The 27,653-nt window shown below is 42.5% G+C and overlaps 1 protein-coding gene across 1 annotated transcript; it reads right to left on the bottom strand.

The window, feature by feature from the left end:
- Window positions 1-14,985: 14,985 nt before the first annotated feature.
- On the bottom strand, window positions 14,986-26,704 carry MMADHC (metabolism of cobalamin associated D; the record flags this gene model as incomplete). Its single annotated transcript, XM_082001162.1, has 7 exons — window positions 14,986-15,180; window positions 16,481-16,567; window positions 19,798-19,928; window positions 21,217-21,322; window positions 23,777-23,994; window positions 24,236-24,380; window positions 26,696-26,704. The coding sequence occupies 7 exons, from the start codon at window positions 26,702-26,704 to the stop codon at window positions 14,986-14,988; spliced, it is 891 nt and encodes a 296-aa protein (XP_081857288.1).
- Window positions 26,705-27,653: the final 949 nt, after the last annotated feature.

The raw sequence follows: 27,653 nt of genomic DNA, 5'->3' as shown, positions 1-27,653 counted from the left end.
GTGGTGTGTTTTGCCAAGCGACGTTTTTTTTTAAAATGTATATAATCTTCCTTGTGAAAACTGAACTTCAAACACGCTGTTTCTTTCCTCTTAACTTTTTATATAAAACTAACGTTTCTGAGGAGAGGCTGACTGACCTCACTCACAGACAAACCTTGCATTTTGCTGTCCTTTCCATTCTCCTGTGACTTGCTCACAGATCACTAGTATTAAGAGGGTAGTTGCAATCTGTTATTTTATGCAAGTTAGACCTATCTCTATCGGACCCCAAAAAGAAAGAAAATCGACCTTGCAGTCTTTCTAAAGCCTGTCCCCCTCCTCGGCAAACTCCCTCGAGCGGAGCTGTGCAAGGTACGGGTTGGGGGAGAATGACGTGGAGGGGGTTACGACTTCTCCGATGGTCATTTAAGTATTTATTTATTATTATTATCCTGCAAAACAGAGGAGTTTAAGTCTGGAAGGACCTTGCACAGGGGTTCAGCTATTCTTCTGAGGCAGGCGTTAAACACCGGCCAAGGGTGGGAGCCCGGCCGGCTCCAGGACATGGGCTTTGAGAAGGCCTGGTGGAAAGCCAGCGCGACGCAGGAACATGGGACGTCTGGGATTACCTGTGAACGTCTTGCTCACCTGTTCAACCACGGTGGGCTCGAGGCTAGGGCCTCTTGCATCTGGCCAGCAGTAGAGCCTCTTGGGGAGCTCCCCACCGTCTCAGGGCTCACATGCTGGCGGTGGCAGCTCCGCTGGGTGTTTTAAGGATTTATATTTTTATTTTGGGCCTTGCTAAACAAACACACGCATTTAAGATACCTAACCAGCAGGAAGAAGCAGATGTTACCTCCTGGCTGCCTTGGTCAACTGCTTACAGTCAGGTTTCTGCCGGTGTCTTCTGGCTTCTCTGTATGTCGTCTCCATTTCCCACGTTTTGCAGTTTCGTTGTTATTTAACCAAACTCACCGAGCCTAACCCGTGATATGGTAACTCTGAGCTAGACGTGTAAGCGTGTGGTCTGAGCTGCAGGAATGGCCACATTTCTTCACAAGGAGATGCTGGACCGCTTTAGGACCCCTTCCACCACGTGGAAGGTGTGGTACCTGCAGCAAGGTGACATGGGCTCCGGTGCTAGCTGGCTCCTTGTGTGCACGGACAGCCCGGACCTTCACGCTGTATCCAGGTGGACCTCAGGCAGAGCAGGCACCTTTTTGGTCTCTCTACCCACGAGGACTGGGATGCCACTGAATTTAGTTATCGACGTTGCAATAAGCTAAGCCAGTTAATTACACCTCTTTGGAGTCAGCGGAGGAAGAAGTGGCATTTCAGGGGCTGATTCATTGTACGCTAAGGTGGGTGGTTAAATTAAGTCTGCTCAGGCACACGACGGACGTGCCTATGAAAAGAAGTAGCTTGGATACGAACACCACCCCCCAGCTAGGGTATCCGATCGCCGGCCACACGGCTACGCCAAGACCCCTGCCCTGGAAAGCACCCACGCCGTCTGACGCACGTCACCGGCTTTGCTCTGGCCGTGCCCCCGCTGCGGACGGAGCAAGTCCCCGTTCCTGCTGCGGTTGTGCCCCTCAGGAGGGACCTGCGCCCCGGTCAGCTGAGCCGCTGTCGCTCTCCGGCTGCGGAACCGGGATTATGGACATGGAACTTAAAAGAGGCAGCGAAGGCGGGCGAGAGCAAGCAGGGAACCCGCACGGGATCCGCCTGCACCAGCCCGCCGAGCTGTTGGGGTTTTTTAAAGCACATAAATGCCGAGCTGCACCATATTTATTTTTAGGCTCTATATAAGTGATATTCCGTTTAAATATCTAATTTTTTAACTCTTGTAAATGCTGTACATTTGTATAAATAAATGTTTTAAATATTCAGATGATGTGTGAGGTGTCTGCTAACAACGTACGATTTCCATCGCTGTCCCCGCTTTTCGGTGCACTGCCACCCTGCCGTCTGCTCCCCTCTCCTCTTTTCCTTTCTCTGACATCCTATTAGGAAAAAAAAAAAAAAAAAAAAGCTAAAAAAGAGAGAGGAGAGCTGTATTTCTGTATTTTGAGCATTTTGTTTTAACTGCCCCCATAGCTAAGGAAGCTTCCTCATGGTTTCCTCTTATTAAGCTCCCACGGTTATTTGTTGCAAATCGTTTTATTTAAATGTCCAATGTAAAACAAGTTAAAATAAATCTGAGGAGGTTCCTGTTTAGTTTGTGACCCCCAGATCTTCCTTTCCCTCACCTGCTCTGGGAAAGCTTTACACTTTTCCATAATTGTGCTGCCACAGTAATTTAGTCCCAGAGCATTATGGAGGCTTTCATGCAGTTATTTCTAATTTCCACTCCTGAAACCAACACTTACTTGGATGTAAACAACTTCATTTACCTAATGAAAGGATTCGGACAAAGTTATTTATGAGTCATGTGAAGAAAGTATAACCCAAAGTTTTAAAAAAAAAAAAGTCATAGAGAGATGCATGTTAAAGATATAAATTACTATAGCTGTATTATGGGGTATTCTGACAATCATCTTTTTTTGCCTCATGCTAGGTATATAGAAGTGAATTTACTTGTTTTTTCTTGAGTTCTGATAATGGCTGTTCCAGCTCAGCGACCACTTCAGCAGTGGGAAAGGCTAAGCCGCAGCTCCCCTGGCCCCAGAAGGTGAAGATACAACAAAGGCAAAAAATAATAAATCAATGTTTGCAAGGATGTAACAACAGGAAAACAGTATTGACTGAAGAGTACGCTGTGTGATTACTGCTACGTGCCTAAAGCAGCAAGAGGAGCCTTTGAGGGAGGTGAGTGTCAAGATGTCAATGGTTCTCATAGAATCACAGAATCACTAAGGTTGGAAAAGACCTCCAAGATCATCAAGTCCAACCATTAATCCAGCGCCACCATGTCCCCTAAACCATGTCCTGAAGTGCCACCTCCACACGTTTTTTGAACAACTCCAGTGATGGTGACTCCACCACCACCCTGGGCAGCCTGTGCCAATGCTTGACCACTCTCTCGGTGAAGGAATTTTTGCTAATATCCAATCTAAACCTCCCCTGGTGCAACTTGAGGCCATTTCCTCTCGTCCTGTCGCTGGTTACTTGGGAGAAGAGACCAACACCCATCTCACCACAACCCCCTTTCAGGCAGCTGTAGAGAGCGATGAGGGCTCCCCTCAGCCTCCTCTTCTCCAGACTGAACAACCCTAGTTCCCTCAGCCGCTCCTCATAAGTAAAGAAAGTTATTTTAGAGAGTATTAATTAAGAGACAAGTAATTCTCTCTTAGTAACGAAAAAAACTGATGGTACCTTAAACGTGAGGTTCATTAACAGTTTGCAAAATAGTTGTGTGAACGTCTCAGTAGGATGCTATTGCCTTTTTCAGGTGGAGAATAATGGTGTTGGCCAAGCCCACAGCAGCACTTCACATGAAAGGGCACCCAAAAGGCTCTCCGGGAGCCCCTGGTGCGGTAGGGGCCGGTCCCAGGCACAGGATTTGCTGCCAGCACCGGCGGCTTCGCCTGGCAGCGGCTGGACACGGGCAGGGGCAGCTGGAGGCTGCCCACAGCGTTTCTGCGCTGCCCCAATTCCCACAGCTTTAAGTTGAATAAATGCAATTTACAGTTGAATAAATGCAATTTACAATTTACAATTTGCAATTACACAAAACTACAGTACATTGACTTACAGCTCCTGAACTCCCCCTTGGTCCTAAAATAAGCTTCTCTCTTGTAGGTTCAGGGTTTAGGACACCTTTGGCTTACAAACAGGCCTTGAGGGAGGAGACTTTGTGATCCCATTCAAGAGGTGCCCCTGGAAACACCAGTCCCTGCTCAGGGACAAGGTAACCCTCGGGGCACACAGCCTTGCAGCACTTCTCTAGCTCGTTGCTTGAATTGCTGATTTTTGGCATTACAGCGCAGTGAGCTGACGGCAGATGTCAGTTAACAAACGCTTTCCTTTCATTTCTGCAAAGCAGCTGAATTCATTGTCAATGAAGACAACGCAACTTGATTGCGTAGCTGTTTTCTTCCCCTTAAACAATGCGAGGTGCAGCCTTCACCCGCTTTCTTGAGCAACTCATCAAGCAGCCCAGTACAGCTTTCAGCAACCCACCCAGCACCAAGGCAGCCAAAGCAATGCTGAACCTCCTGATTGCAGTCGCTGTAATTCCTAACGCTTTTTTGAGACCTGAGAACCTCTTCTCCATTGCCAGCCAAAATCCAGCAGAGCCCCACAAAACCCAGTTTGGACTAGCTGGCAGGGCAAAGCTCTGAGAGCATATCCCCCACTTAAACAGGCGCAAGCAGCCTATGATTCTATGCCCCAAATGTCTCACTAATGCCTGGAGGTTCCCAAATATTCCCGCTCAAGGCTGCATCACGACTTGCTCCTTCCACCGAGAAAATACCAACCAGTTGAACTCTGATTCTGGCAAATGGTATCACCAGACCTATTCGTAGCTAGTGGAAAAGGAAATGGAAAATCACAGAATCACAGAATCGTTAAGGTTGGAAAAGACCTCCAAGATCATCAAGTCCATACATCAACCCAACACCCCCATGCCCACTAAACCATGTCCCAAAGTGCCACCTCCACACGTTTTTTGAACACCTCCAGTGATGGTGACTCCACCACCTCCCTGGGCAGCCTGTGCCAATGCTTGACCACTCTCTCTGTAAAGACATTTTTCCTAATATCCAATCTAAACCTCCCCTGGCGCAACTTGCAGCCATTTCCTCTCGTCCTATCGCTGGTTACTTGGGAGAAGAGACCAACAATGTACTTAAAATATGTAAAAAAAGTACTTAAAATAGGTATATTATGGAATCGATGGCAAGCATTGAGTTAACTCTCATGATCTGAAGATGCAAACCTTGGAAATGGCAATGCCCGAAGTAGCATCAAGTCAGAATTAAAACAAGATGGGAACCAACTCTCTGAATTAAAGTCCTTGTATACCCCACGGCATTACAATCCCAGATGCATGTCAAAATGGGCTTCCAATTTTTGTTGCATCTTGCCCATATACACTTTAGAATGCCAACCTCATTAGATCATTTGATCAGTTCTTGTACCAATGACCCTTTGCTCGTCTCCGAGTGGCATTCCCCTTGACATTAATCCCAAAGTCCACTTAGATTCCTCCTTACCCAAGCATCAGCCACCCATAGCCCAGGCTGATCTAATAACTTCATTCCTTTAGCACTGACATTAAATATTTGAAAGCACTTTAAATATATCTATTTTAACTTACATGAATTTATGGGGTTTAAAGCTTCTTATCCCTTTTTTAAGATTTCATCTGGCTTTAGACTCGTAAACATTTACACATTTCATCACACAGAGCTCAACCTTACAAGTCTTAGACTAAAAAAAAGCAGAATATCTTCAACATGATGAAGCCTACCCACAATAAAGGCAAACAAGCCCAACATAGGGCTGATGATACTGGAAAAAACAAAGAAACCTCCCAGAGGTTTTTATGCTGAGAAAAGCATCCTGAAAGAGCCAGCTTTACTGATTTTTGTAAACACTTCGCTACTCTCCAATGTAAAATTTAAATAGCTTTCAGCTGTGCTACAGCTGTTTCTAGTAAGATCTACTAAAGACAGGTTTAAACCTCAACTTGTCAGTCCACATGTGTTAGGAATTACTAACCCACCCTCCTACCCAAAAAGTGTTGATTTGGGACCATGGCAAGGGGCCACCAGCCAAGTCCTTTCTGCTGCCGGGTGCTGGAAGGAGAATATTTTAAGCAGGCAACTATTTTGAAGGGGTAACTTTTTCAGGTGTTTCCTGTAAAAATGTAAATAATTCTCCTGCTGTGCGGTGCTGTACCTGGACAGCCAAATAAAAGAGCTGCACTTAGAGCCCGTGGCGAGTGTCACGGGGAACAGAAGAAAGCGAGGGTGATTTTACTGACCCCGTAGCTGACCACCTGCGACGGCTATTTCTTACTGTTCACACCCAACTGATGTCTCCTCAACCTAAGCACAGGTAGGGTGCAACACGTGCACCCGTACATGGCTTTTTCACAGCCAAAATGACGGGTTGTCACCTGAAAACATCCCACTAACCAAAATTTCGAGTTTTCTCCAGGGAAAATATATTCCAACAAGTTCATTTCCCAACATTTTCTACCAGTCATCACTTAGTCTGTATGGGATATCACTGTGTCTCTTCTGGACACAAACCCCTCCCCAAAGTCCAGCCCTCAGACTACATTTGCTTTTCTTAAAGCTTTTCCAACCTGCCAGACGCTGCAGTTTTAGCAGCAGAGATTACTTTCTCAGTGAAGCATAACACCCAGCTGCATGAAATTTCAGTCTCATAATCCTGTTAGGTTCCCCCGTCAGATTCCACGCCGACGAGACATTTGTGTTTGTGCAGCTCCTGAAATAGCAGCCTGAGCCTTACTGAAAAAAAAAAATTAAAGCAAGAATTGCCATTGCCAAGGTGAAGGGCTACTATTTTAAAGGCACCACAGCAGCCCAATGAAAGATAAAAGCCACAGTTAGTTTGCAACTAGTACTTTAGTCTTGGGTTTTAGGTGGATTGTGGGTTTGGGTGCTGGGCTCGAAGCTCCACCGCTAGCCCGTGGCTCTTCTCCAGGCACGACCATGGCTTCTTTCCTTAACTTGTCAAGGGAAAAACAACCCTAGTGTGTAGCAGAAAACCTCATTCATTACACCAGAATTTTGGGAATAATAAATGCTTTTTCAGTTAAATTTTCTTTGAGATACTTTCAAGAAGTTTTCAGAACCACTTTTTTTCAGTGGTTGGGCAGGAGCAGGGATGGAAGGGGTTCATTTTATTGACATTTTGCTCATTGACATTTCAGTGTCTTTTCAAACTCCCAGATGTCCTAGCTGGACCCACGGGGAGCAGGGGGTGGACCTGACAGCCGCCCGAGGCCCCTTCCAGCACCAAATATTCAGTGAGTCTGCAGCCATTTTCCAGCGTCAGACCCAGCAGAAAACCTGAACAGTAAGAAAAAGCTGGTGGAGAGAGGAATTATTCTAAAATTGCTAGTGTGGCATAGCAGTGAACCTGATCTATTAGTTTTCTTTGTGAAAATCCTCCTTTATAAAGGATTCCTATGTTCAAAGACAGATTTTTCAGCCTTGAGACTGTGCATGCATGTAAAACCTCAGTTGTGTAAGAGCCAGGCAGGCATGCTGCTCTCCATCTGCCTACAAGTACATACATATTTATATACAGCACATACCATGCAAACATATATATATATATGTCTCTTCAGAAAAAAGAGGACAGGACATACGCACGGAGGAGTTGGTCACAGACCGTTGCTCAACGTGCACAGTCCGTAGGGAAAGGCTACGGTCCACACAGCCCAGGATCCCTGCACTTAGATACCTAATATAGTTTTCCAAATAGAACAACTCATTATATAGGTAGTGATTACTGAGGTCTTTGCTAAAAAAAAAAAAAAAAAAAAAGAAAAAAGAAAACTGGCAAAGGCAATTGGAGGTGCGTGGCTCTCAGGTCTTTAACGAGATTAGCTGGCACAGCGGTGGCTCGGGGGGCTGCACAGATCGAACCCCACGTGCCGGTGGGCCAGCCCCACGTTCCTTCCCGTTGGTGTGGAGTATTTGGGTCGTTAAATGGGACGGGTCCCCTTGGGAAGGGACAAGATGCTGGAAGAGAGTCATGCCTGCACAAGTACTCCGCTGAGCAGTTTTAGGAAGGATGTGGTCACGTTTTGTGCCGATGGTGGGGATTAGGGGAGCAGCAGGAGGGGAACGGGCAGGAACGGGGTGTCCTGTCCCCCAAACTCTGTGGGCACAACCAGGAGGATGTCGGCTTGGAGGGAAGCACCCCGAGCTGAAAGTCATGTGTTGCTCTGGACAACTTTAATAAATAACAGGATGGAGTTAAACATCTGGGTTTCCCTTGATTCCCACCCTGATTCCTGCCTGTAAGAATAACTGATGTTACCATCTATGCTCTCGTCTCTAAATTCTGAATTTTTCTAATCTCTCTCTCTGACTCCAGAGTACTAAATCAGCAACAATCCCGCCCTCTCCCCTCACACTCCAATTTCCTTTTCCACACCTCTACACACACGTACCTTACTCCTGCACCTCTGGGACTTCTCATTTTACTATTCATCACCAACCTCTGTTTTTCAATATTCCTGAAATTTTATGCACTTCTGGACTATAAAACACACTTGCCACACACCACTTCCCCTTAGAGGGAGCAAAGATGTCGGGACAAAATAGAAAGAGAAATCTAACTCCTGCGTATAAACAAAGCAGTACTGGAAAATAAGTAAATAACCACGTTTTTCTTGAGCTCATCAGCTCCCCTTCAGCGTTTACATCCTATTCAAATCAGTAAATTACTTGGTGCAAGACATTTCAGCTTGAGGTCTTCTCGAGCTCAGACACCACCACGGGGTATCAGCTGGCGGCTCTGGGGCCGAGCGGCAGCCGTGTGGCCTCTGCCGCAGAGTCAGCCCTCGGGAAACCCCAGCTGGTACAAAACCACCCAAGCGTTGTAGCAAGACTTGAGTTCACGGAGTATCTTCAGGCTTTTTCTCCTGCTGCCACCATCAGCTTCCCCGCAAAGGCCGCGCCAGGGTCTCCTCGCGGGGACCGCGGCTCGGGGCCTGAGCCCCGTCCTCCCCCTGCCCCAGACAAAGCCCCTCCAAGACCTCCAGGACATTTACGGGGCCTTCACTGCCTTGAGACCCGAGGACTCCTACAGCAATTTAAATTATTTTCCCAGTATCCGGAACCAAAAGGCCAAGAGCATCTCACAGACACAACTTACCCACGCCGAGGCGACACAGCACCGACCGCACCCTCTCAGAAGAGGCAGGATTAGTGCGGCAGCTCAGCGAAAGAGGCCCCACTGAGGAGGACCAGCAGGGCAAGGCTGGGGGCAACTGGCCGCAGGGCCTCCAGCCCCAACCACCCGCCTGCTGAAAAGCGGGAGGGAGGGGGGCTCCTGTTCAACGAGAGAACGGGGTTTGTTTGGCATCTTGCAGCAAATCCAGCTTTTCTGTGCTGCTGCTAGAATTTGTTATTTTAAGAGTTTTTGGTGTTCGACTGTAATGTTTAGGATGTGACCGTGAGCAAACGGTTCGGTCCAAGTCACCGAGGCGCGTGTTGGTGCACGTACCCGAAAGGTTAGACCCTGCGTATTAAGAGGGCACAGAAAACCCTCGCACGGCACAAATACACTTTGCACCTCTAAAGCAGACCTCAGCGGTGTGTCGCCCACGCGGCACGCGTCCCCCAGCCAGGACCGGCTCCTGACAAAGGCGGCTCTCAGATGCCGTTATTCCCCCGGAAACAAAGAGAATTATGATGGAGCAGGATCCTACGAAAAAGCCAACACATAACTTATTCTTGCAGCTGATACAAGCTGTTATTGTTGTCACCAAGCAGCTGCTGCCAGCCTCGGGGCTGTGTGTGCATACGGGCATGTAAGCTCCTGGACAACTTCCACACTGAAGGAAAAGTTGCCCCGTGCAAGTGCCAGGCTGCACGAAAACTGAAGGGCACGAAAGGCTCCAACTGACCTGCTCGAAGAGCGAGCAGAAAGCACGCACACATGGCAACGTTTAACCTTCCCCGATGCATTGAAGTACGGCAAGCTGTACCTTTATTTGGTGGAAATTAGAGCAGGACTGCTGGCTTGAATGAAATAATTTAGAACAGCTGGCCACCGGCCCCCAAAAGTTTAAAAAAAGAAAAAAGCCCAGGTTGTATCAGTGGCAGCAATGGGTGTTAGGTGCAGCCGAGCTCTTGATGGCTGATGGAAGCTCTTTGGCCAACAGTTTTAATAGTAGGGTCAGAACTCCAGTACTTCATGACTCTTAACTGCAATTAAAACGAGTTAGCCCTGCTGAAGTTATGCTTGAAGAGGGAAGGTAGTCACTTAAACTAAACCGCAGGAATTTTACTCTATATCTTATCTGTAATTAGTTTCCTCTGCTGGAAATTTTGACCAACCTTAGTGCTCGCTCCTGACATACCAATGGCATAGATGATACTTTCTTGGACCAACCGTCGTGTTCCCTTTCACAGCACACCTAGCTATAAGCAGCCCCTTCCCGTTCTCATGTTTTTTCAAGCTAAAAAACCCAGTGACATCGCATCCGATTAGAACAAGGACATACAACGAACCACTGACACCAAAAACCAAAACAATGCCAGTCCCGGAGCACCAGCACTCATGCATTCTGCCTTGTCTTCCTTAGGAAACAATTCACTGCTGCATTATTTTGCGTTACAGTCCTGGTGCCAGCCTGAGTCAGTAACTAATCAAAAGGTCTGCAACAACAGGAGGGTACCTCCGCTTCAACGGGGTTAGCGAAGTCAAGAGTACCGGTAGCGCTTGCACTCTGCATCACTCAGCAAGACGAGCTGATGTCAGGAGCGTGCGGAGACGCAAGCTATGAAAATGCAACTTTTCAAGTTCTGGGTTCTCTCTATGGATTTCCTAGTTGGTCCTAAAAACCAGCATTAAATTCTGCTGTTTAAAAGGGAAGCTTAAACAACAGTGTTTTCCTCACCACGACTCTTATGTGCACAGGGACGGCTCAAGTTAAAAAAAAAAATATTGACGCATATGGGGTAAAAACAGCTATTCAGGGAGAACATCAGTAATTGTGTATGGCTTTTTGGCTTTCTGTAAAAAAAATGTGAAAAAATCCAGAAATGTTTGAGAATTTTGTGTGAAATTGTCCCAGTTTGCTAGAATAATGAATATGCTGAAACATCGAAGTGAAACATCCCATGCATGGAATCAAGTGAGGTATTTCAGCCCTCAATTATCCACTCACCAGTTAATTCACATATAGGGTCTGCTCTCCTTCTCCAGCAGCTTTCTACATCCCCGCTGCGACACTAACAGGGCATCTCTGACATTCATTTGCTATCAAATGCGAGGCTTGTTATCAGCGTCCACTAAGTATTAGCTCAAGAGCAAGGGAAGGAATTAATTTTATATACATGATCGCATGGGCAGCTTTTAAGTGGCAACACTGCAGTTAATAAATCACCTAGTTTCTAAAGTACATGATTCCAGAAACCTATATGCTGTGCATCTCGTAACACAATAACTATAACCTCCTTATCTATATGAGACGTTTTAGATCATATACCCATAAAAAAAATATATTCCATACATGTTTTGAATCAGCAGCTTTCACATTTCTTTCAGTCCAGCAGGCAAACCGCACAGAGAGCTGCTCTGCTGCTGCCCGAGGGTGCAGTGGAGGGGAAGGGGGAAAAAAAGGGAAAAAAAAAAAAAGAGCAAAGCAAGTGTGCTCCGGTATCTTGGATCACACAAATTTCTCCGACTATAAAAACTGCATTGCCACTCTACACTTATTTCAAGTTATTTGAGCAACAGCATCAACACAGGCTCTGTACACCAAGTTCTTTCTTCCAAACTCCTGTGTTTTCCCATTACATATCCTGATTTCTGCAATTCGTTTAGCTGGACCGGGCAGAAGCTTTTGGAGTAGACAAGCTCACAGGCCCAGTTTTATGTATGTGGCCGTCAAAGCAGCTCGAGTCCTGTGGCCTCACCTTTCCGGATCAGGTACCCAGAGCTGTCTGAAGTTACAGCCGCGCTTTCCTGGGGGTTTATGAACCCGAGCATCGCTTGTTGAATGACACAGCAATTAGCAAGAAAGGGCAACGAGCCTGCAGCCAAGATGGCAGCCACAGAAAAGGGGCCCTCTCCCTCAGGAGATCCCTTTGACCCTCCGGATTATTTTGAGAGCTTTTCTTCCAGCCAGGTCACTGTTAGCGGAAGGAGACTAGAGTTCTTCACTGTTTATGCTCTTATAAATGAGAGCTGTGCCATCACCTGGCTTATTTTTCCTGTTCTCTATAAAGGTATGCACAATGAGTATTAGTTTGAATGACAATTTTGAGGACACCGAGTAAAAAAAGAAACAACTCTTAATAAAAAGAGGCTTTAAAAGGACTGGGCACATGGAGCAATTCATCAATTATTTTGCTATGACGTTTCAGCTCTACATCACTAACAGCATTTTTACTCTCCACATGACAGACTGCATCGTGTTAATTTTTAAACTGCATGAATCAAAGAAAGGCTACTCTATTTGCTCTCTCACAAGTTAAGCACAGTTGAATATAAATCTAAGTTGTAAAACCTGCACTGTTACATGAGGATGCGTCATGAACAAATCAATGAATTCATGGAACCAAGGTGGCCGAGTAAAGGATTCGGAATAGACTCCTCCATTCACAATCCCCAGGCTGTTCCTTCAGTCATTAGGAAGTCATCTTACAGTACTTACTACTTACTGTACTTCAGCCATCTAGCGTTATTTAGGTAACATCACAACTCTTAGAACTAGCTCTTACTGTAGCACAGCTTAAACGTGAACATTCATGGCACTGAGACCCATGTACTTTTTTGGTACTTGCTACTTTGACATTTTTACCAGGGTCCAAGTAAAAGCTACCACTGAGTCTAAACATTAGGAGCCTTCAGGTGGAAAGAGACTTACTAGGAATTCTGTGAAAAGACATTCAGCTCAGTTATATAATTTTGTAACACAAAGTTGTTTGTTTTTATTATCAGAAGTACACTTAATCACACTGTATTCATGAACTTTTATTTCATAGGAGCAAGTTAATTAATACACAGTATAGCTCTTCTCATGTGAGGGAAATCAAACTGGAACAGTTCTAGCCTCTTTTGAGCATCCCTATGTATAAGAACATCTTATTTAGCACAATATCAGGAAACCATACGTCCCCTCAAATTCTGGCATGAAATATTAGTACTAGTGAAGTCAAGGCAAAACTCCCACTATTTTCAGTAAAATTTTTGCCATTGAAGCCATTTGAAAAGCCACTGTAAAAGCCCTTTAGAGGGCAAAACTTTAAGGGACACAAACTCAAAAACTAGCATCCCATGCTTAATTTGAATAGCTGCCTGACATCTCCCACCCTTTCTAAAACATAGGAAGGCAAGTACAGCAAAGTAATCTGAAGAAATGATAGAACCATGAGTCTTCAGGATAATTAAAATATACATGAACCATTTAACAGAATTTATTGTTCTAATACTTATCCAACAAAGCTCTCCACAAGGGTACTCTACTGTCTAGTGAGATACTAACCCTCTTTTATAAAATGAGCTAATTTGTGTACTGCAAAATAATTGTATTTTGCAAACAGACAAGACACATTGCAGCTTCAAGCTTTTTTAATCCTCTTGATGAGAATGAGAAAAAAAAAATCAATAGAATACTTTGAAGTAATACAACCTTCTTGGACAGTAGAGAGGAGGTCAAGAAGTCGGGCTCTTGGAAATACAGCACGTGATAAACAAATTCTGCCTCAATAGCCATACACTTCAACCTTGGAACATGCATAGGCTAGAGACAACAGTGATGACAATGATGGCAGGTGAGCAAGATAACCTCTGAATTGCTGGCTTAGTGAGTGAACATAGAGTAGACAACACTCACTCTTCCAGTGGAAAGTCCTCCTCACTTCTACCTCCATGATCCAGCAAAGTTATGGGCTTGCAGCAATCATTAACAAGGACAGATACAGGCACTTGGTAAAGGATCTGTTTCTAAACCCGTTAAAGCCAATAAAAAGACTTTGGTAATAACTGGCTTAGACCCTGAGTAGGGAATAGAAGTAGTATACAAGCCTAGAACAAGTTTTAAATCCATAATTGTTAGTCACCATTGGAAAAAGACATGATTAAAATCCCTAGCTACCGGAAAGAAGCTAAACCTCTCAGATCATCATCTTGCGCAGCCATTATCCAGACAAAAGTTGCACTGCATTTTGATGGAGTCAAGACTGAAGGATTCCCATTGCTGCATGAACTTGCACAGCTACTGAAGTGGTGTAGTAACAAGCCACCCCAATAACTGACTGCAATGAGATTAAAATCTAGTTTGTTAGTTAGTCCCTTTAGTGAGGGAGCTGACACTTTTGGTATTTCAGGTGCCTTTTAATTTTCTTCACTGTTTTTCCTCCAGTAACTTCGACCTGATTGTTTCTGTGATATCTGAAGAGGCCGACTAGTTTACTGAAACTTTCTTGTTGAAATATTTTTATAATTGATCATAATTGCTCTTTGTGCAGGCATTTCAAAATTCCACAGACAAGTCTAAATTGCATCCAAGTACAGGAAAACAATGATGATATCCAGCATTGCCCTATTACCTTTTTTCACAATGTATTTAATGACCTAAGAAAGTTACAAAAGCAGCTTTAAATTACATTTACATATATAAACTAATTAAATACACTTAGCTCACACTAAGAAAATAAAACCCAAAGCAACATGAAGACAAAAAACATTAAGAGATGATTTATCCTAGAGTAATTTAGGACTTTTTACTGAGTCTCTGGCTGTAGCAGTCGAGTGAACACTTCCCTACTGAAATATTGCTTGTAGTTAGAGACCACTGAAAGCTTATCTCATTATTCTCAGTTTAGAACAGCAAATGAGCGATTAGTCCAGCATTAACTTCGGCAAGTTTTATTAAGTTCTGTATTCTGGGAGAACAATTTTATTACTTATTCCACTTTTTTTGCCACTTATTTCAGTAAGTGGCAAAATTCCTAGAAACTTCAGTGGCACCAGGATTTTTAATACCAAGAGCACAGCTTTGTTAATCACTGTGTCTTTCAGTGTCTAAGAAGTGTGGCTTGCAAGGTAATATTAAAGGATATACAGATAGCTATGTACATGTATGTTTAAACTCATTCAAGATGAAGGAAACTCACAGCTTAAAATTCATGTGGCACATAAAGATATCTGTTTGAACGTTGTCAATTAATATTCCAAGTCACATGTGGTGAACACATTCACAAAGACTAAAATAAATAACAGATACTTTATTATCTAAGTATACTTTAAAGTGTGGCATTTCCTGACAATGCTTAGAGAGAATTATCAAGTAAAAGAATGCAAAGGTCATAAGAACTTGTGAAACCCTGATGACTGCTAGTTTCCACTTAGTTTTCTCATGATAGGGCTGTCAGGTTCAGCATTAGTGAAAATACTTCCTACAACCACGTGAGTACCCCAGATGTTATGACGAATAACTTTGCAGCAGCCAAGATCATCAACGGAAAATCCCAAGTGGCGGTAGCGTTCATCTGTTTCAAACAGAGTGTTGTTTGTGTAAGGTCCAAAAAACTAGGTGGAAAAAAAGAATTTTTCACATGAACATTTCTAAAAGCATTTAAAATGTCAGAACTACCCCTTTTTAAAACAAAACCTAAGCCTAGAAGTACCAGTTAGATCTTTTGGAGGAAATTTTTTGTACAGTTTTATTCACGAAATGTACATAGGAAACTAAGCAGAGCACCTCTGGTTATACCAGTACCCCATATTTAAAGAACTTCCTTTGCCACTGACAGAGTGCTTTGGAAAGGTTCTGCTACCTCTACAGGCATTAAAGATAGAAACCTTCCATGAAATAGCAAAAAGACGACATGTACCTTTTCAATGAGCCCCCTATAAAGAAAAATGCTTTGAAGAGCAAAAGCGTGTGTAAATTGGAAACAGGTATTTCACTTGCTTTCTCTCAGGAGGAAGCTTCTGACCAAAAGCCCGCTCCTGATGAACAGGTTATCGGTAAGGATGTTACTGCTGAATTGGAGCCCAAGGACAGAACCTTACTTTCATCAATCCGTAGCTATTGCTTAAATCCATGGAATTTCTGGGAAGCTTTTAAGCACTATACACACCTTCAGCTGCCTGTTCACCTTATGAACATCCCTTGTTAAACATATTTGCCTCTGTTGATGCAACAGATCACTGCCATCACTTCATGGTGTTTTAAAATAAAAACCCATTAAAAACTGAGCTTTGCCATGTTTATGTTCAACCGTGATATGGTTTTTAACAGTTAGTTCTCAGACAAAAATACATATACGCTCATGCTTTGATAGAAGCTTTCTCAATTCTCTCTTGTAAGTTTTAAGACTCTGAATGTTTCACAGATGTCTTGGAAACTCTCAGCTCATCCAGAGAACCGGTGTAATCTGATAACAAATGCCAACGCTGTTTAATATGAACAAGCCATTCATTTTTTCTGTGTAACAAAGATTATCATTAAGCCATGCAAAGAGACTTTTAAAAACCCTCCATCTACACAAATAGGTGTCAGGACTACCAGGTTACCTTGGAAGGGTGTAACCAGCCTATTGTGCAGTGACCAAGAGTTTCTGGGCGTAAAACTGCTACGGTTATGCAAAATTCAACTTCACTGCTGAGCAATGTTCTCTAAACTGCCAACAGCAATGACAACTAACACAGTATGGGAACTGGCTCAGGGTTACTATCCTTTCTTAATTTATGAAAGGAATCATCCTATGGTAACAGATTTTGGGCAATACGAAAAAGTTAGATTTAACCCATAAAGAATACAAACACCACTGCCAGTTAGGACACAGCAGTGCCCATTGCATATCCCACGCGGCACATAACTTACTGCCAGTCCTGAGGATGGATCAATGAAGTCAGCCCAATAGCCTTCTGAACAAATTGCATAGCAAATTTCCTTGGCACCATTAATGAACTTAAAGAAAACAAAGGGAAAGAAGGCTATAAAATTAAATTTTTGTTACATATATACACCCCCCCCCAACACAAAATATACTGAAAATGAACAAGCACAGATTTCTTTTGACCTCTAACAATAAATGAGAAATTCAGCATACTTTCAATAAAAATATTAATAATATTAAGATGATTAGAATTAACGGCATACATTAGGCTACTCCAATCATACGAGATTTACAAGTCTTGCTTGTGCCAGTCAGTAACGGATTAACAGCTTGCACAAGGAATAATGTAATTGCTTTGATTATGCATGCAGATTGCAATCATACCTGTTATCCTCTTTAAGAAGTCAACCATTACTTCAGGTATTTCTGTATTATTTCCACGAGTTTACAGATCTCACCTAAACTCCACAAATTTGACACTAAATGTAGCGTTAAATATATTTTTATAAATATGTGAAAAACATATTTTTGTTGTAAGGCAAGGCTTTTCAGCAGAGCGTGTTGCAATAGGACAAGGGATAATGGTTTTAAACTAAAGGAGAGTAGATTTAGGCTAGACATAAGGAAGCGATTTTTCACAATGAGGGTGGTGAACCCCTGGCCCAGCTTGCCCAGAGAGGTGGTAGACGCCCCATCCCTGGAAACATCCCAGGTCAGGCTGGACGGGGCTCTGAGCAACATGATCTAGTGGATGATGTCCCTGCTCACTGCAGGGGGTTGGACTAGATGGCCTTGACAGGCCCCTTCCAACCCAAATTATTCTACAGTTCTAAGATAGGGTCTTACCTCAGCCAACAGGACAGTATTATGTAGTTCTTCCTACACTACCAGTGGTTAACTGCAAATGATTTTAAAGAACGTTTTCGTTTTGCATCATGATAGCAAACAGTTCCATAAGCACTTGACTTTTACACCAATCTACACCGATTCTCTTGTAATTAATTGGTAATCAGGATGAATGATGATTTCAAACCTTCCCACTATTTAACAATCAAAGTTGTAGGTCATCTTTCAATTACACTAGAGAACACCAGCTGATGTTCCTCAAAATAGTATTTTCAATTAAACATGCCAAGAAGTTTCCTGTTCTGTAATGCGTCAACAACCTCCCTTCTCTGAAGAGACAGCTTAAAAAAAAAAAATCTACTTTTTTTAAACTATTATTTCTAAATCTTAGGTGTTGAGTTGCAGTTATCTGTTTGTAAGATACAGAAAAAAAATTCAACCAGGAAGATTTAAAGCTGTGCTCCTGTAATCTAACATTACAACACAGGGCACAAAATAATTACATGACCTACAGATTACGTAGCACATTTTTTCCACAGATAAATCAGCAAAAGGTGACCTCAGTTATGTGCTTTTAATCACCTAGGCCAGCAGTTTTCAACCCATGTTCTGAGGGCCAGCAAGGGCCCATAGGAAACTACTGAAGAAACCTGCAAAGGTGAGCGAGCAAAAAAAACCACACCCACAAAAGTTGAGATATGTGATGGTTCTAAAAACATCCATGCACTCATGTCCAAGTACAAAAATCTAAACAGCTGAATACATTCAGCTAAAGCACAAACAGAATTCACATAGTTTCCTTGAAACATGAAAGAAATTCCCTAATCTCATAAAAAAAGAAATATTTCTAACTTCAGAATAAATATTTTATTTACTTTCAGTTATAAAATTTGGATTGTTCTCTACAATTCACACCCTTAGCAGCTCAAGTTTTCAAATTTATAGAAATATTAATTACTCAGCTTCACTCCCCTACTGGTCCCAAATCAGGGAAGTTTATGCTTTACAGTAATCTGTTCTGTATTTTGAGGTTTGATGGCTCTGATTATTAACTATGTTTCAACTGTGAAATAAGTCACCAATGTATGTAAGCCACCGGAAGACAGCATTTTAGGCATTATATTTCTGATACAGTACATCTTTTGATCCAGTGTTGTAACAACTCCTCAGCCATCATTTTGAGTTGAGGTTTAATAAACACTTGAGATTCACTACTGTAAACATTTAGATTTGGCTGTACATAACCCTCATTACTTTAGCACAAGCCTCTCACATTAAATTAGTATTTTTAAGGTTACTTCTAACCATCTATGAAGCAAACAAACAGACCATTTTCTTGTGAATTTGCTGTTAGTAACCTTTAGGCCAGGAGGTTACATCCAACATCCTAACACCCCTACAATGACTATATTAGACTTGACAGGGAGGTGCATAAGGAAGAAAGATGCCAATTAACATATAATTAGACCAGATTACAACGCCAAAGACCAACAGACCATAAATAATTCAAAGAGAAGAACACACTAAAATGAAGGGAATTTTAATTTGTGTGTAATCTTTACGTTGATCCTTCAGACTGCTTCTTCCTTTTTTGTGGTAACCCCGACACTGCTTTACACAGGCCACACTTACAATTCACAGGATTGAAAAGGACATTACCAGACTATTTTCGAACATAAATACAACTTCACTGTACAGATGAAAATCCCACAGGGTGGTTTTTACTAGTTTTAGAAAAATTAGGACAAATAATACACAGAAACGTTGTATTTTCAGGTGCTAAGAAAAGAATGCCAGCAGTGGTGAACAGTGACACCTGCAGGAATACACACAAAAAAAATCTGAAGAATGCGAAATAAATGTTTTCAGAGAGACCTCTAGTGGCAACAAAACAAGACGACAGCATTCATAAGGATGATTAAGATGTAATAAATGTAACTGATACCCAGGTGAAAAGCATTAACCATGTCCATTATCAGAATGGAAAAAATACCCAGAGCAACCACTTTTTACAAGCGAGGACACACTCATTGACAGACTCTGTATTGGGATCTCTAATTACACCACAGAAAAAGTAAGATCAGTGAAATCCCACAAAATGCGTGGTATTAAAGCTGAAATATGGTGATAAAATAGTTGTTGCCCTTTTAAGCGCAACAGGACAACAATCCAGTATCTTTATTAATTTAGTGTAACATTTCACCATACTTTTGACTCACCCACTATAAAGAATTTAAAAGTCCTGAGACATTTCATTTAGAGTAGTCAAAATGCTTCAAAGCTGGAAAAAAGTTCTCCATTTATCAGTAAGAGAACACAGGATTAGCTCAAAAATGCTCTAAACAGTAATGCAGTATATTACTACCAGAGCTAAAAATGAACTGAAATATACACATAGTTCACAGAATATTCATCTACAAACAAAAATACGCTGATGCTATTGTCAGCTACTTACATTTTCTAAAAGCATTTCTCTTTCATCCTCCACTTCTTGACTCCACACAGTCATATCATTTTTAGTCTTCTGGGTGACAGTTAGTACCGTTAAACGACTGGCATTCACCTCTGGAAACATGGACTCAAAGTCTAAAAAAAGCAAAACCAGCATGTTATGGCTTGCTCTTACATTTTACTTATGATTTTTCAGTTTTAGACAAATTATTGACCATACTTTACAGCCTTCCTTTCATTTAAATCCAAGATATATGCGTGTTTTTCATGTCAGATCCAGCAAACAGCATGCTGGTTTGAAATGCTGATGTTGCTTTTGTGGAAACTAATGCACCTTGGTAAGGTCCTGTTAAAAGCAACTTAGGGAGTGGAGTTTGCTATTTCAAGACCTCCTACTTAATTGCAAGATGATAAAAGCTCCACTACTCTGCACACCTCAGAATGTGCAAACAAGTGTTATATCCTTGCAAAGACAGACACTAAGTACAGTAATATTTTAATATTTTGAAATGATCACCACCACAGCTTTCCGCACACATAAGGTGTGAAGACCTTTTATTTTCTGGCTAAGCCATGTTACGTGATGCACACCGGTTTTTACATTAAAAGTGTATGTAAAAATTCTTTCAGTAGAAAGAATGCTTCAGACCTACTTCTTAGGACATGACAGCAGACTCAGTATCAGTAGTGTACTACAGGCATGAGTTGTGACAGTTCTTCCCCCAGGATAGAAAAGGTCCAAACCCTCTCTGCATCAACTATTGGATTACAAACAGGAAGGCAGGTGAAGCACCAAAGTCATGATGAGGCTTCACAGAGTGTGGGGGGAAACAAGCACTTTCCAGAATTAAAAGTCCAAAGGTTCATTCTTTCTTACTCTTTGACAAGTCTGCTCTCTTCAGCATCTAGTCCAAGATTTCAGCTAAATCTCAGTCTCTTCCCTCTTTCAGTACACCATTTTTTAAATTGGAATTAAACCTAATGTTAATTTCAATCATTTCCTTCTTGAACAAATTAAAGATAGATACAAAATCAATGCTTCTAGTAGTTTCATAATTTCAATTTGCCATTTTACCAAAAAGCAGTGCCAAAAGATTTGATTTTGTCACCAACTGGTTTTTTGCATAGCGAATTATCTTCAGAATCTACCTGACACTAAAGAAAGGGCTGAAAGTTACTCCCTGCCCCAGCTGATCTTGAATTTAAATGGCATTGAATTTTATATGAAATACAAAGCAATGTCAAGAGCAAAGTTTCAGTTTTAATTTTATAGTACATACTTTTCTTTTGTACAGTATTACCTCTGGATTACCCTTTTCTATTACACAATCTGCAGCATCAATTGCATCTGAGCATTTACTTACGTATTTTTACATTTAAAGAAGTTATAATTTCTTAGCTGTCAAAAAAAGTAAAAATGTACCTTTTCGTAGCAGTTCAGGACAAGCTTGTACTGCACATTCTACCTTTGCATTTTCAAAGTAAGTTTCGGCGTTATTTATTTGCTGTTTCTGTGGAACATCAGCACCCTGAGAAAAGCGACAATTTTAACTTTCCCATTCATTAATATGTAACAAATAATTTTGTACACCAGATTAAGTTTTTGTGATTAAATGTCCACTGATGCACCCAAGCAGTTTCACAGAAAAATGACCTGCAATGAGACTTAAAAGAGTTTTCAAATACTAAGAGTGGAACAGATGTAGACATTATTTAAACCCACACAGAAATTTTAAGCTTTATCTTTTATAGTAACCACATTATCTCAAAGCCTTAATCAATACAGATATTTTTGAAAAAGATCCATCCCTCTGAAACAATGGCTTTAAGTATTCAATGCAACAGGAATTAATAGATTTCAGACATACACACATTACCTGAGCTGAATAAAACTTCAAAGTTACACAACAGTTCTAGAGCTCTGAACTAGCTGTATTTGCAGCTTTAGCTGTTGTAGCTTGAAAAGCAGAACACTTAATATAATTTTTATTCTTTATAGTTTTTTAGTTCTACAGTTTCTAAACCAAAACAGATTCATGTGGGTATGTTACAAATGGAGCACCTGTAGGTTAGATATATAGCATTTAAGCTTAAAATGCCCTGAAGAAGGTAGTGACAACAGCTGCCTGCTTTGGGATAATATTTGTTATGTAATAGGCATAGAATGCCTTAATACAGTTTTTCTAGCTCTAACTGTTCCATAATTTACAAGGAATTTCAGTAAGCTTCTCTAAGACTGAAATATACTACTCAACATCATAATTAAGTCCTACCTAACACCTGTCTTTATCCAAAAGTTCTTCCTAGAGAAAACTATTACACTGAAAATAGTGTGGCTAGCATTTTTGTTCTAGAAGTTCAAGAATAGCAAAACATACACCCCAAGCAAACACCAGCAAAAAAATAAACACAACAATAGACATTAACTGCAGTTTCAATACATATGTTTCCACACGTACCTCGCATTACGATTGCAAAGTCAGTGGGACGGATCAGTTGGTACTTTAAGCCTGACAAACCACGCAGTGATGCTGGTAAATCCCTTTTTTTCTTCCTAGCTACAGGATGCTTCTCTTACTAGAATGGTAGCTCAATGTGATTTCTTGCCTACTGCTCTCGTTCTATCTGGCTAAACACCGCTTACACATTACAGGCATGGTACTATCATCAAGAGACTACGGCCATTTTCCAAAGATCAATCTCACTTTCTGGTATTGGTAGGCTGGTAGGCCCATTTATTCTGCTGAGGTAAAATTAAGACAATCTTGGATACAGAAAGGTCAGAGAAGCTCACCATTTCTTTGACTGGTTCAAGGACTGATGCATGAGCTTCAGCATGGAGCTTTTCTCCTGCTCACTGCAGCAACCTATGGGAGGTTCCTGTATTCAGCGGATCCCATCATTCAAATTTGGGTCCTCTCCCAGGGTGAGTAGTTTATTTTTAGCTAAATGCTGTCCACAGATTCCTAATCACCAGTGGTATGAAGCAAAGCTCACTCTTGTTAACTTTCTAAATACCAGCTGCAAAACCTGCCTCTGCTCTTTCTGGTTTCTCCCTTCCATTTCAGACAGCAACAGCTGCACCGGGCATTTTATTACACTAGTAATCTTGCTAGAAAGCAGACATGCATTCAGCACACCTGGTTTGCACTAAATGAACTAGACTAGAATTTTCTGTTGGGCTTTTAACAGAAAGTACAATCCACACAAGCTGAAAACAGAATCTGGGGAGATCACCAGAAGCTTATGTTTTCTGAACACTTTGGAATACAGTGCTACATTTACAAAAAAAAACACTATACAGCATTTTTACAATGGAGATTGGCGAGTTGAGTTCCAAAGTCTGAGCATGTCACAAACTCAGAGCCTGGAAAGTTGAGTCAGCAGCTAGTAGCACTAAACATTTGTTGAAATGTTGCAATCGCGCTAGCAATTATGAAGCTGCTTACTGTTAATAATGCACCTGACTTGCTACAAGCTCTGCCATCACCAAAATGCAGCATCATCCTGAGACCTGAAGTTGAGGTGCATTGATCTGCTCCTCCTGTATGAATTCAATGGCTGTCAGAACTAAGCAGGCAGACCTAAACACTGTCTAAACTACATAAAGTCCAGATCCATTAAATGAAATACTGAAGAAACTACCAATTCTATTTGATAAAAGATGGTGAGACTTGGCAAACAGCAAGTTTTCACACTGAAGTTTTCTTTTCCCATATCCATATAATTAAGGCACTACTAAAAGGCTACTTCCCTTAGATATAGACAAAAAAAGAACCCAACCCACACCCTGAAATATTTCTTTCTCCTAAAAGAAAACACTTCAGCTAGGTTCTATGTAATCTCTTGCTCACCCCACTTGAAGTTCATCTTTCAAAACCACCTATAAAATCAACAATATCTTTTTTCAGGAGGAAAAGAGATTAGTTATGTTTCTCTCAGACAAGAAATAGCAGTCTCGCATAGAAGAAGCCTGTTCCTACCTGAAATTCATTTATGTATTGTGCCATTACAAATTCATGCCTTTCACTTGCTGAAGGCTCAGCTAATATATCAGGCAGACTTTTTGAAACTTGGCTTTTCTTCTGAGAAGCAGTGCCATTCAGGTGACAGTCAAAACCAATATTACCAGGCAACTGGAATCTCTGATCCTGAGGACCAAATGGACCCATTACTTCATCTGGCCATACAGTTCTTGGACCTGCAAAAGTCAAGGCCTTGCTTTAATCATCACATCTTAAAAAAGAAAAAAAAAAAAGAAGAAAACACTCTCCCAAATATTTGTATTTGATCACAATCATATATAACTAAAGTAACCACAACGCACAAGTAAAAGTCAGGGCCCTGACATAAAAAACACACGTCAGAATTCCCAAATTTATATGGGGTGCAAAGTTCTGATAGCACACGAATTCAAAGAAAATGAATTTGCTTTTTCTTACATAAATCAGGAGGTGTAGCAGCAACATGAGGCTCATCTGAGCCAGAGGAACCTGCTGTAGAAAAAGCCTTGGGATTTACAACTCTTTTGACTAAGGAATAAAACCCTGGTAGGTAGGTGACCAATCTTGCTCTGTTACAGAGCACCTGAGAAGACAAAAACAAAATAAGTATTACATACTGCTAGCAAAAATACTAGTTTACGTACAGCTTTGTGGATCACAAGAGAAATCCTCACTCGATAATGAAATTACAATTTTAATTATGATCAATTGTGTTTCTGTAAAATCAAGTTTTAAATGGATTTTATTATTACTCTAATATTTTACAAGTAATAGCATTCTAAGTAAAGAAAAAGCCTCGAAAACACTTACTGAAAGGTTTTCTCATGCAAGGAAAAAACCCTGAAAAGTTTAAATAGCACAACTGAAACCCCACAACCTAAACTAAGTTATGGATGAGAATTGTTTCCACGATTATTTCCATGCACGTCACTGTTTCCATGATTGCCACAATTCAGTCATGGGATTATCAGAAATACCTACAAATATTGTTAATTATGTAAGCTGATATCCAAGACGTCTGCCTGGAAGGTAAACTATAGGTTAGCCTGTAGTCCTACTTCTTAAAAGACGGGAGGGAGACACAAGATAGTATCACTCCAGATACATCCTGTAGCTTTCACCTAGAAGCACGCACACACATGCTTACACACATTTCTTCACCAAAGGACATATACCAGCAGCTCTGAACTATACAGGGAAATACACTTATCAAAACAGGTAGGTATGGTAATTTCAGCTTCTTTCTTTTGCTCTCAAAAGCCATAAACATTTAACATGCACAAAACTTAAGTCAGTGCAGCCAGTGTTATGTAGATTTGCAAACTCAGTACATTCACATACTTACAAACAAGCATTACTGCAAACAGATCAGTACGATGGGAAAAATGCCAGTAAGCCATAAAACCTTTAGGAATTCTGTGGTCTTGGAATACACCAGAAAAATCTGCTTCACACCACACAGTTGTACTGTCAACATAACTTTCAGTTGCTGAAGATGATTCTATCAGAAACTGATTCAGCCACACAGTAAACAGAAAATGATGCAATGCTATCTCTCTGAGCATGCAAATGGTCTCAACAACGGGGCTCCAAAGAGCTACTAGCTCCTCACCATGAGGACTACCGCTGATGCCCAATGACAGTTTCTTAAGCAGTAATATAAGCAAAAGCACAAAACTACTATTTTGACTACAGTTGCACAAAAGCATGCATTACTGGAAAATATAAATCCCACCTGCCATAGCATGTGTGCTTTCGTGAGGCTTTATTTTCCAGGTGAGGGAAAGAAATTCTTTCAAGAAACTGACATAAAGGGATTTTCCTTAAGTGCTGTATTCTTGATTCTATAAAAGTTTATGCATGTGTTTACCACTAAATGTGTATGCAACAAGGTTATTTCAAAAAAAGTAAGAAAGTGGGACTATTTGTATGTTTAAGATAAAAAACCCTCTATTCAAGAGGTTCTCAGAACGTAAGCTAGTAAGCATCAGTTTCTTACTAAGAACACCTCTGAGCAAACATACAATGTCTCGTAAGTTCTACCAACATCATGAAGACTAAAATGCATAACAGCACATGTGATTTTCTGATTTAAATCAAGTATTTACAGTTAAGGCCTTAAGCTGTCTAGTTCTAACACACCACTATATTTTAAAAGTTCCTATAACGACAACAGTCTGCCAATTCCAACAGAATGTTTTTTTCTCTGTTATGTAAAAGCACTATTAAATTAATTTTCACATAATGATTATATCACAGATAAAACAGATGTAAACAATTACAGCTGGCACATAATTACAAGAAAAGAACATTTTTTCTCATAATCAGGACCACTTAACATTAATTACATCTGCATTAATTACAGATATATTGACTGAGCTCACTTATGCAAATATTTACATACCTAGAATTACACAAGTGAAATAATACCACTGAAATCAGTAAATTATTCATGTCTCACTGGCAAGACTAAATCAGTAAAGCACGTTTTATTCTTCAGTCTGAAAGTACCCTGGTGAGCCAAAGTGTTTCATTTTAACTCGTGACATTAAAAAAGCCAACAAACCAACAGATCCTGCTTAATCCTCAATTCGATATCCACAGAAACCGGCTTCCAAAACTTAGATGGAAGGATGACGATACCACTGCCTTCTAATAAAATGCACCTTGGTATAACCCAGATTTCTATCCACGACTCCTCCAGACAGTTTTAAAAGGGAAGTAAAATGCAAGCGTCCCGCATAAAAGGGAGAAGTACTCTCCTTCGACGGTGCCTTTTTGCCCTCTCATCGGAACGAGGCGAAGGCCCGGGTTTGCTGCCGCTCCCCGCACCGCAAACCGGCGGCAATGGAGGCCGCTACGGCGGTAACGGCCGAGGCGGTGGTCCGCGCTACTCACATTGGCCATTGCAGACGGTGGGCTCCCTCTCGCCGACGGACCCGGCTGCCCCTACAAGAGAAGCCAACGCGCTGGCCTCCGACGCACCGAGCGGGCAGGCCGCGCCCGGCCGCCCGCGCGCCTCCCGGCCTCGGAGCGGCCTCACCTCCCGCCCGCCCCGCTCCCCCCCTGGCGGGACGGGACGGGACCGGACCGGCGGGGACGACCACCCCTCACGGCCGCCCGCCCCGCTTCCCCGACAACGGTCCCACAAAGCACCGCGGCGCTGCCCGCTCGTTGCAGGCCCCGCAGCCCAAGCTGCGAGCGGCAGGCGACGGGAGGGGAGAAAGGGGAGAGGGAAGCACAGCGGGACCGCCCCAGCGACAGCACCACGAACACCGCAAACACCGCCCCACTCACACCTCTCACCTCTTCCTGCAAAATGGCGCCGGGCACCGTCGCCCCCCGCCCTCCGGCGCACCCCCGCGACGGGCGTCTGCCCTGCCCGTCCCCAGGCCGAGCGAGCCGATCCACCGACACCTCGATTAGCATCTCGGGGGAGCAGAGCGGGGGCGCAAGTTGTTCGGTAGTCGATTGCTTAGGGCCGAGGGTGGGGCGGTGGGAAGGCCCGGAGGGGAGCGGCGGCGGCGGCTCGTCCCTACGGGAGCGGCCGGGGCCGTTGGGCGGTGCGAGACTGTGGGGCTGGGCCGCGCACCCGAGGCTGGTGTTTTCCTTGTCTTGGTGCGGCGAAGGGCGCCCATGGCTGCCCCCGCGGGCGCTCGTCAGGGTCGCGGTGTCAGCACCGGCACCGGCTGGCCTTGGCACCGGCGGCGCAGTACCCGGTGGGTGCACCAGGCGTCAGTCACGTCGTGCAAACCGGGCTGCCCTTGCACACCCCCAGCACCTCCCCGCCCTCGCCTGGGGCTTTCTGGGGCCGGGCAGTACAATGAAGTCCAAAATCAGTAAAAGGGAGGTGTTA

The sequence above is a fragment of the Phaethon aethereus genome, assembly GCF_964289735.1.
Source record: "Phaethon aethereus genome assembly, chromosome: 6".
In the NCBI taxonomy this organism is placed as follows: Eukaryota; Metazoa; Chordata; class Aves; order Phaethontiformes; family Phaethontidae; genus Phaethon; species Phaethon aethereus.
This window is presented reverse-complemented; position numbering and strand designations above follow the sequence as displayed.